We start from the raw sequence: 10,822 nt of genomic DNA on the forward strand, positions 1-10,822 counted from the left end.
CCGGTATTTGCAAGTCATTTGAGTCTAATTTTGTGGACTCGAAAGCATTGACGTAAAGGTAATTATTTTTTCTTGTGTTATTTTTAACTCTGTTGTCTTTTTTTTTTTTCTTTAGAAATAATTTCGTAGAACTATGAAGTACTTTAAAAGTTCGAGACGGAAACTTTTAAAAGTTCGCGATGAATATCTTTAAATTTGCGGGTAAGACCATAAAAGTTCACGCGAAGATCCTTAAAAGCTCGTGGTCAATATATTTAAAAATTCATAGTGAATAACTTTAAAAGTTCGCGGTGAAAACCTTTACAAGTTTGCGATGAAGACTTTTAAAAATTTGTGGCAAAGACCCTTAAAAGCTCGTGGTAGAAATTTTTAAAAGTTGGCAGAGTACCCTTAAAAGTTTGCCACAAACACCTTTAAAAGTTCAAGATGAACATATTTAAAAAGTTCGAGACATACGCCTTTTAAAAGTTCGGAACGAAAACCTTAAAAATTCTAATGCCTTTAAAAGTTCGAGATGAACACCTTAAAAAGTTCGCAACGAAAACCTCATTTTTTTAACGACAGAGGCGAAAATTTTACTTATCCATGCTCTCTTCCAAGATCATGAGTGTTACTCTGCCCTTTTGACTTAGGTACTAACAAATATTTTTTATTCATGCAGCTTGAACATGGTTTACTTCAGAGACTCAACATCCTCCTCCTCCATGTCTAAGTATCTCGTAATTTCAGAGCACATGGATAGTAAAACAGAGGCCAGGTTGCTAGTTGATACACCACTGACTAGCTTATATGCAGCTTCGTGGCCATCTTTGCAAAATCTATTTCGTTTGGTAGATTGGACTTTTGAAAATGCCGAACGTAAATTCAAGACATGAACTCTTAGTTCCCATAATCACAAAGTTAAGAATATGGCAAGTTTCCTCCCATGCTTAGGACGACGAATTTTTAAAGGAGAAGTACACTGGAGTGATTCCTTAACTTTTAGTGGCGAATTTCATTATATTCCAAGCTATTGGGAGTAGACTGTAGATATCCTTAGTAGTAACCATCGAACATTGAGAGCCACCAATATTTACGATGTTGTCTATGCCCCATTGCTTACTTATGATCATTCTATAAGTATCGTGCAAGCCTTTTGTGAGGCTTGGTGTCCTCTTACAAACACGTTGCTTACCTCAGTCGGATATCTATATCCCTTTGGGACTTATGCACTATTGGGGGTCTGCCTTTAATAGGGTCTCCTTATGAGGAAGTTATTCCAAATACTCGAGAACTTACAGGTGCTTACGACAAGGATAAAATATTCCTTTCACAAACTTGTCCGTAATTGTTTGATGCATATCACCAACTCCGAGAGGGAAACACTAAAAGTCATGACGTCCCTATGAGAAGATAGATAGAGTTTTAGTGGAAAAAGATTGTAAAGTATGAACAACCTCCAGCGAGAAAAGAAAAGAAGTCAGCTCGTCCAAAATCAACACACAACCCTACCAGAGCCATAGATAAAATGGTCAATTGGTCAGAAGTTGAAGATGCACTATTTGTTAAACTTTGCGTTAGAAGTGACAAGAAAGACAAAGTATATTTGGTTGCTTTCCTATCATGCTGGTTATGTGTCTTTGTGCTCCCTACAAAAAGATGGCAACTTCATTCGTCCTGAGACTTTGAAGATTGGAGGCCTTTTAGCATATGGGCAAAGAATTAACCTCGCCGTTCCAGTCTTAGCTAGCATCTACAGGGGCTTAAACACAATTTCAAATGGCTCACCACTCGATCCTTCTAGAGTTTACTTCCCAATTCATTATGTGTATGGTTGGTTGGCCTGTTACTTCAAGACTCATTTTTATCTAACAAATAGACCGACTACTCCTATGATGGCCATATATTCAGGTGAGGGAACGACAAGATACTTTGGAATAAGGACACGAGAAAACGTGTTCATGGAGGAGAAAATGCCGCATGGACTTCCACAATGCCAAGTAATTCTCAACTATATTATTATCGTGATGATGGCAATGAGTAAATCCGAGTCAAATTATTTTATGAGTATTCGCTCGAATTACCTTCCTTTAAGAAATAGATCGACCTCATTGTGGAGCCTTATAGCCCTCATTGCTTCAGTCGCCAATTCGGTTTTTATCAAGATATCCCCGGTTTCTTGGATCAAGATTTTCGTGAGGCTTCTTTAGAAAAAAGATTGGAACTTTTACAAAGTTGCTTGTTGTCTAAAAGTAAGTCAAAGGCCACATTTCTCCCTATTATGCCCAAGATGAAGAAGTATGTCTCGTCCGATTATAAGTCTTGGTAGAAAAGAGTGCATGGGAACTTCCTTGAAAACCACTTGCAATCTTTGGTGAACACCGCTGGCCAACTACTACTATACCTTTAGAGATCACGCCTTAAGAGCATAACATGGAGGACAAACCTCGTACTTTAAAATCCAAAGTGGTTGTACCATGCGATTTCAAGGGACCTTCATATAAAGAAGTTGAAAAAAAGAAGGGACATGTTCAGGCTCATCAAGTCAATGAGGGTTCCTTTCTATTAGGCACCGTTGTTCCTACCTCCAAAAAATGCCCATCTCAAAACGAGAGTGATAGTAGTCATGGAGATCAAAACTTCAAGCGGGTGAAGCCATATTCAAACAAACAAGGAGACGCTAATTTGGGTGTAGCCGAGATTACTGACAACATTGGCAGTACTTCAAGGGCTTTGACAGCTATTAAAGAGGTAATGATTAAAACTTTCATATTATCTTATAATATCTGAGTAATTTCACTAACCGTCTACCCTTTTCTATGCAGCCAAACGGTGTTCATATTTCAATGACGTCACACTAAAGCAAGCCACAAGGTAGTGGCGAATCCGTGGCGGAGCCAGACTCGAGGAAATCACTTCCAATACCTAAGTCAGACCTAGAAGCGACTTCCATTCCTAGTCTTGGAGGAAAATCGGGGCCTAATTTTCACCAACGTTCAGCACCAACGATGTCTATCTTTGATGGAGGAAAGGTCGTCTTGACACTTCGCAAGGATTTAATTTTGAATGTCTGGGCTAAAATTCATGCCAAACTTACCGACCTTACTGCAAACAATGCTTCTTTTCTTTAATTTGAGATCCAAGTGATTCTCGAGGAGATAGATGGAAATGGTGTGGATATTTCCTTTCTAAAAGACCTATTGACGTCTTTCTTTGAGCTTGCCACTTCATATGACCAGGCACGATCAACTCTTTCTGACAAGGTTGTGGATGTTAAAAAATCAAAGTCATTTTTAAACGCCAAGGAACATCTTGATCTTTTCTTGACTGAGAAAGGGGAGAAGGTCGAGAAATTGTCTGCCACAGTCAGTCTCTCAAAGAGGCCAAGGAGAAGGTGAAACAGTTAAGAGTTCTCCGAGATGTTGCCAATAAAGAGGTTGAAGAGATTGAATCTGGAATCTCATCTGCTGAAGAGGAGTACCGTAGATGTTCTAATATTTCTTTGGCAACTGCTGATGACTTGGCCGACGTGGAGACGAAGAAACAACACCTAGAGGCTACTCTTAAAGACTTGGTCAATTACAATTTGTGTTTAGATTAGTCTATATAGAGTATTTTATTCGACTATTTTTTTTGCATTTGATTAACTAGCGGCTATTGGCAGGAATGAAAACTCTATCTGTTTTACTTTATATCACGCGTTTTCATTGATGTCTCTTTTTTTCTTTGCGGTTCGATATCAATAGTTCTTTGCTTATCATGATGTATTGATGTCCACATAATAGAACTTGACTTTTTTAAATGTCATTTCCGTTCATGTCTCAAAGTTCTCGGTATTTGGAGGTACATCCTCCTTTTTCTTTGAGGATAATATTGTGCATCACCTTTGCACCTTTTGCGGTAGAAAATATATATCTCAATATGAGGACGTCAAAAATATGAGTCATTCGATTCCTTAGAAACTAAACTTTAAAATTTGAGACGTATCCAAAATTTTGAATCAAGTACCTTAAGAATCGCCCCGGGTATTATTTTGAAACCAACTTTAGATTCCACCACGTTAAAAATTTCAGATTTGCGCAGTCTCACCAAAGAAAATTATATCTTTGTGTAGAAATGTCAGAATTATGAACCGCTTGATTTCGAGGAAATTAGACTTTAAAATCTAAGAAATATCCAAAATTCGGAATCAAACACTTTGATAATCGTCCCATATATTATTTTGAATCTATCTTTAAATTCTGACACGTTGATAGTTTTAGATTTGCGCAACTTCACCAAAAAATCTGTATCTGGGTGTAGAAATGCAGAAATCATGAACCGCTTGATTTTATGGAAATAAACTTCAAAATCTAAACCATATCCAAATTTCAAGATTTAATACCTTAAGGATAGTATCAGATAATATTTCGAAGTTGACGTAAAATTCTAACACGCTGACGATTTCAAATTTGCGCGACTTCACCAAAACCTTTATATCTTGATGTAATGTCGAAATCTCGAACCGTTTGATGTCTTGAAAGCAAGACTTCAAAATATAAAATATGTCCAAATGTAGGATTTAATACCTTAAGGATAGTTTCAGATAGTATTTTGAAATCAACATCAGATTTTGATATATCGACAGTTCCGAGTTGGCGCGACTTCTTCAAAACTTTTATGTTTTGGTATGGAAGCCTCGAGATTACAAGACATTTTTCTTGCTATCAATTGAATTCAATAGTTCTATTCTCAAAAATATTTTGGGTTTCAAGTCTCACTGAATTGGAAACGTTGTGCCAAACAATCTTTTTTCTTATACTTGTGTTCCCTTCTGATACCTCTCTTCTCTCCCTCCCCCCCTTTTTAGGGTAGTGAGCGGATATGAAGATCAATAAAATTGAAGGCTATGCGAACATGAAGACATAGCGAATCCCCAAAATTCAATGCAAATACTTTGTAGCCTCCTAAAAGACTGTCATCATTTCATTGAAGACACAAATTTACCATAGCGGCTTTCCCCCTTTAAATCAAATGGGATCCAAAGTTTAACAGAAGAATGGTATTTCAGCTCGATTTTGAAATACTGATCGAATGGATTACATTCCATGGCACTTCATTCAAACAACGATTGGGGCACTATGTATCTTTTGAACTCATGCGACTGAACTTAGAATGAAACTCTATGCTGCCTACATACCTCGATGAAGAGGATCAAGTCATACCGTAGTTCATAATGGGTGATTTTTTATTTTTTATTTTTTAAGTCCTAACTTTTGCCTAGGCTGTCTCTTTCGAGGTTTTCAACCTAGCGGGTTTTTTTTTATGTCATAACTTTTTCCTAGACCGCCTCTTTCGAGGTTTTTCAACCTAGCAGACTCCTTTTTTTTGGTGGGCCGTACACAGTTTAGACTCATGTGGGCCAGGAGTGTAGGAACATGCAGTTTAGGCTCATGCGTCAAGGAGCATTGCAACTTCAAGGATAATACTTCTTCAAAAACTTGCCGTTGATAGGGCCGATTCTCATGCCATCTGCATCGACCAGCTTGTAAGCCCCACTTGATTAAGCTTCTTGCACGACATATGGCCCATCCCATTTTGAAGTGAACTTCCCTACAGGTTTATGAAAATTAATAATGGGTCTTCGTACGGCAAGGACTTGATCTCTTACTTGAAAGGATCTCGGGCGAACTCTTTTATTGAAGGCGCGAGACAATCGAGCTTGATAACATTCAAGACTCTATTGAGCTTCCAACCTCTTCTCATCAAGAGCCTCCAACTCTGCTAATCGAAGTCGAGCATTTTCTTCATCAGCGATCCATTCTTGAATAGCTAATCGTAATGAAGGTATTTGACGCTCGAGTGGTAAGACGGCTTCGACTCCATAAACGAGTGCATAAGGGGTCGCTTGTGTTGGCGTGTGGTGAGTTGTCCTATATGCCCACAGAGCTTCTTCCATACGGTCATGTCAATCTTATTTGGATTTGGAGACAACTTTCTTTAATAAGTTGCATAGAGTATTGCTGAATTCCTCGGCTAGACCATTGGCGGCAACATCGTACATAGAAGAGTTATGATGCTTGAATCAAGAGAGTTCACAAATCTTGTTCATCAACCTATTGTCGAATGAATTGCCATTATTCGTTATTATGTAACAAGGAATTCTGAAGTGATAGATAATGTTTACTCGGATGAAACTTGGCAACATTTTCATTCTTTACTTCCTTAAGAGCAACAACTTCAGCCCATTTTGAGAAGTATTCAGTTGCATCCAAGATGTGTAAGTGCCCGCCAGAGGATTTTGGCAGTGGTCTAACAACATCCAGTCTCCAAGAGTCAAACGGCCATGATGCAACAATTGGATATAACACTTCGCGAGGCTGATGAATAAAATTTGTATGGAAATGGCAAGCCTTGCATCCTCGAGCGTAGTCCAAGCAATCTTTTACCATCATTGGCCAAAATATCCCATCCTTTTTATATGTAAGTGGAACTTTGGTCCATACTGATGTGATCCACATACCACAGAGTGCACTTCTTGCAAAGCTTGGAGTGCTTCATCTTCCCCTAAGCATCGCAAAAGTACTCACTCGAATGATCTTCTGTATAGGGTATCTTTGTAGTAAAGGACGCGTGGTGCACGACGGTGGATTTTAGTCCTTATCCTCATATTTTCTGGAAGTATCCCGTAGCTCAGGTAATCGATAATGGGTTGTCGTCATTCTTCCTTCTCAGTTTCAAAATTAGCGACAAAATGCTCGAGTTCATTTTCTTCACTTACACCTTCATTTGGCGGCGATACTACCCATATTTGGCAGATAGTAACTTGCGCTTGATCTGGCAGGGTTAATGATGAAGCTAGGGCAGCTAAAACATCAACCTTCTTGTTTTCCTTCCTAGGCACATGTTGAATAGTTACGTCACCAACCCATCCCATCAATTGTTTAGCATAATTATGATAAGGGCGTAGTTCAAGTTTCTTGACCTCGTAGCTACCTAAAAGCTGGTTGACCACTAATTGGGAGTCACCAAAGACTTGCAATTGCAACTGCTTCATATTGACAGCCATTTCAAGCCCAAGTATTAGTGCTTGATATTCAGCAATATAGTTGGAGCAGAGTTGTGTTAACGCAAATGAGTAGGGTAGAACCTCCCCTTGAGAAGTGACAAATACTACGCCAGCATCGGCTCCTCCGCGATGTGCAGCACCATCAAAGTACATCTTCTATGGAGGTAGTACTTCAACGACCATTGTATCTTCGTCAGGTAGTTCATCAGTTAGTTCCCAATTATAAAGGTATCGGATGATCTGCCAAGAAGTCTGCTAATGCTTGTCCTTTTATATTCTTTTGAGGGATGTATACAATTTCAAATTGTTGAAACTGGAGGTACCACCTTGCTAGTCGATCACTAAGGACTGGTTTTGACATCACAAACTTGATGGGATTTGCTCTAGAAATAAGACGAACGACATGAGATTGAAAGTAGTGCTTCAACTTTTAGATTGAGAAGACTAGTTCCAAACATAACTTTTTCATAGGCGAATAATTCATCTCATTTGGTGCCATCATCCTGCTTAAGTAGTAAAGGGAGTTTTCTTTCCCTTCACTATTTTCTTGGGCCAACAACGCTCCAACCGACCTTTCTTGTGCTGAAATATATAGTATCAATGACTTTCCAGGTATAGGGGCTACCAAAATCGGAGGTTTCATCAAGTAAGTTTTGATGCTTTCAAAGGCATTGCTACAAGCTTGGTCCTACTTGAATGGAACACCTTTCTTCATAAGGCGACTGAATGGTTAGCACCTCCCAACTATGTTTGAGATGAATCTCCTAAGGTATGCTAGCTTTCCTTGCAGACTCTTCAATTCATGAATATTGCGAGGCTCAGGCATCTTCAAAATGACATCCACTTTAGCTTGATCAATTTCGATCCCTTGATGTAGGACAATGAAACCAAGGAACTTTCCATAAGTAAATCCAAAGGCGTATTTCAATGAATTCATCCTAAGTTGGTACCTCTGGAGCAATTCAAACATCATCCTCAAGTCTTTTAAGTGGTCGCTCCTCTTTCTCGATTTTACGTCCAAGTCGTCAACATAGCATTCAACATTCTTGTGGAGAATGTCATCAAAAATATTCTGCATAGCCCTTTGGTAAGTAGCACCAGTGTTCTTCAAGCCAAAGGTATTACCTTGTAGTAATAAATACCCTTAGGGGTACAGAATACAGTAAGCTCTTCATCTTTTAGCGCCATGCAAATTTGGTTATAGCCTGATGAACCGTCCATAAATATATTGCCTCGTACCCAGTAGTCGCATCGATCATCAGCTCTGGAATAGGACGTGGGAATTCATCTTTCGGACACGCATTGTTGAGATCCCTGAAGTCAACGCACACTCGAATCTGGCCATTTTTCTTCCTTACATGTACAATACTTGAAACCCATGTTGGGTATTTAACTTCACGAATAAAGCCAGCGTCGATGAGTTTGTTAACTTCGGTTTCAATCAGGGGAACTAAGTCCTGCCTAAAGCGCCTTTGAGCTTGCTTAACTGGACAAGCGCTATTTTGACTGCAAGGTGATGGACTGCTACTTTAGGATCCAAGCAAGGCATCTCTTTGTAACTCCAAGCAAAGACATCTTTAAATTCCTTGAGTAACTCCATATAAGTGTTTTCTTCATCTGCTGCTAGTAAAGTACTTAGATAAGTGGGCCTCGGTTCTTCATGAGTGCCAAGGTTTACTTCTTTCAAAGCGTCCACCGTTGTTTTTATCCCTTCTTCATGTTCAGGCGTAGCATCCTTTGCATATTCATCTTCTTCAGGGTCCCCATCATTGAAGGATATGTGATAACATGGTGAAAAATCCTCCAATTCTGCATCATCCTCGATTAGAGATAGAACACCATTCTCGCCTTGTACAGTAACATGATACGAAGAACCCACACTTTCTTTATCTTCGTCATGTTCCTTAGTGTAGACCACAATATATTGCTTTACCTTCAGTACTTCTTTACATGAAATCACAAGTTTTGTTTGTCGCCTCATTCTAGACGGAACCAAACTTTGGAAATTCGATACTTAGAGATCTTCTTGATTTTGGGCAAGGCGGGTGTTCTTATGCTTTGATAATTTCTCTGGAACTTGTTCCCCTTCTTTAATGGACCCAATCTCTCAAATACGGAAGTCTTCACAGTTGATTTTCCAAGTCGATCAAAGACTGAAGGTCTGTTAGAATCGGTAGATTCATCTTCTACAGTGATATAATTATTGCTTGCCCTTCTTATGGGGATGCAAACTGGTAATGGTTGCTTGTACCCCAAACCTTCATGTGGTTGCCTTGTAGCAACTTCTGATGGGAGCTTCCCTAATATTTATGGCTCATTGGGATTGTATCCGGCTTTTGCAAATAGCCTGTAAGCATTTGGATCAAAGCCTTCATTTGTACGCTTCATAGGTAGTGCCACATTTTGCGAAGGATTTTGGGCCACAAACCATGCAAGTAGCGTTGAGGGCAACTTTACTACCTCAATTTGTTTGATCGGAAGAGTTAACTCCCTTAGCATATTGGTTTGGAGTTTGGCCGATTCTCCCTCATCTTTATTGTTTTTAGGGACACAGCGAAGCGCAGAAGTTACTTTCTTACCGTGAGACACAATGTTCCATTTATGAGATTTATTTGAGCTAGGGTGCACCTCCTCAACAACATCTTTGGTTTTTTCGGCAACCACCTCAGCTCTCTTAGTCGTGGACTCATCATTCTTGCCATTCATGACATCATCAGCTTTTAGCTCCTTCACAATGTGATTCTTCAAGTAGAACTTTGCATCGGCGAAGAACTTTGCATCGGCGAAGAGTGATTCGGCCTCGGTTAATGGCTCGTCATCAACAACTATCTTCTTCTCGACTCCTCCCTCGTAGTACTTCAAACATTGATGGTAGGTAGATGGAACCACTTTATTCTCATGTATCCAAGGCCTTCCAAGCAAGACGTTGTATGAAGTCTTTTCATAGATCACATGCAGCCATGCACTTGATTGCATATCTTCAATGGTGATTCCCAACCTAATCGCACCTATGGATCTTTGCCCCCCTTGGTTGAATTCTTGAATCATGACACCACTTTCCGAAAGTTCATTCATGGGAATACTAAGTTCTTTCACAGTGCGAATTGGCAAGATATTCACTGAGGATCCTCTATCAACCAAAATGTGATTTACCCTTTCATCGCGCATATAGCCAACCAGGTACAGCAGGCGGTTATGAGTAGTGTCACCTAGTAGAAGATCGTCATTTGTGAACGTAACCTTTTTCTCGCAAGCATTAACTTCTTGAGGAATAGACTCGATGAGATTTTCTGAAGATGGTGCCAACAGTAGGTCATAACTCTTTTCTTCCCCTTTATCAGCATTGCAACAAGAGGCCTCAATACCATCATGGGAAATCTTCATGCGGAACTAACTTGGCAAGAAGTCCTCCAACGTCACTAGATGTCATGGCTTTTGAGGGTGGTGCACTTCCACTTTTGCCTTCTTCAAATGCTTAACGGGATTCTATTTCCTTGGTATTTTTATCATTATTTTCCTTGTTGGTTGTTCTATAAATTCTTTACCTGGGCTCCTTTTGTAGCGCATACGATGAGTCACCAATGTCCAACCTTCATCATCATTAGGTTGATCAACTTCAACTTTGTTGTCCTCCAGTAATTCTTCATCTTTACTATTTTTAAAACTACATAATTCATATGGACTGAATGATCCAAAGGTGATAGAGACTTAGTTTGCGCTTACTTTCTCATCTTTAAGCACGATCTTCTTTCCACAAGCCAAGTCCATAACTTTGTCCTTGAAGACAAAGCACTT

The 10,822-nt window shown here is 39.4% G+C and overlaps 2 protein-coding genes across 2 annotated transcripts; both read right to left on the reverse strand.

The window, feature by feature from the left end:
- Window positions 1–6,095: 6,095 nt before the first annotated feature.
- On the reverse strand, window positions 6,096–6,410 carry LOC138897611 (uncharacterized). Its single transcript, XM_070183603.1, has one exon. The coding sequence runs from the start codon at window positions 6,408–6,410 to the stop codon at window positions 6,096–6,098; it is 315 nt and encodes a 104-aa protein (XP_070039704.1).
- A 266-nt stretch (window positions 6,411–6,676) lies between these two features.
- On the reverse strand, window positions 6,677–7,180 carry LOC138897612 (uncharacterized). Its single transcript, XM_070183604.1, has one exon. It carries the CDS (start codon window positions 7,178–7,180, stop codon window positions 6,677–6,679), a length of 504 nt encoding a protein of 167 aa, XP_070039705.1.
- Between the last annotated feature and the right edge of the window lie 3,642 nt (window positions 7,181–10,822).

The sequence above is a fragment of the Nicotiana tomentosiformis genome, chromosome 8, assembly GCF_000390325.3.
Source record: "Nicotiana tomentosiformis chromosome 8, ASM39032v3, whole genome shotgun sequence".
NCBI lineage: Eukaryota > Viridiplantae > Streptophyta > Magnoliopsida > Solanales > Solanaceae > Nicotiana > Nicotiana tomentosiformis.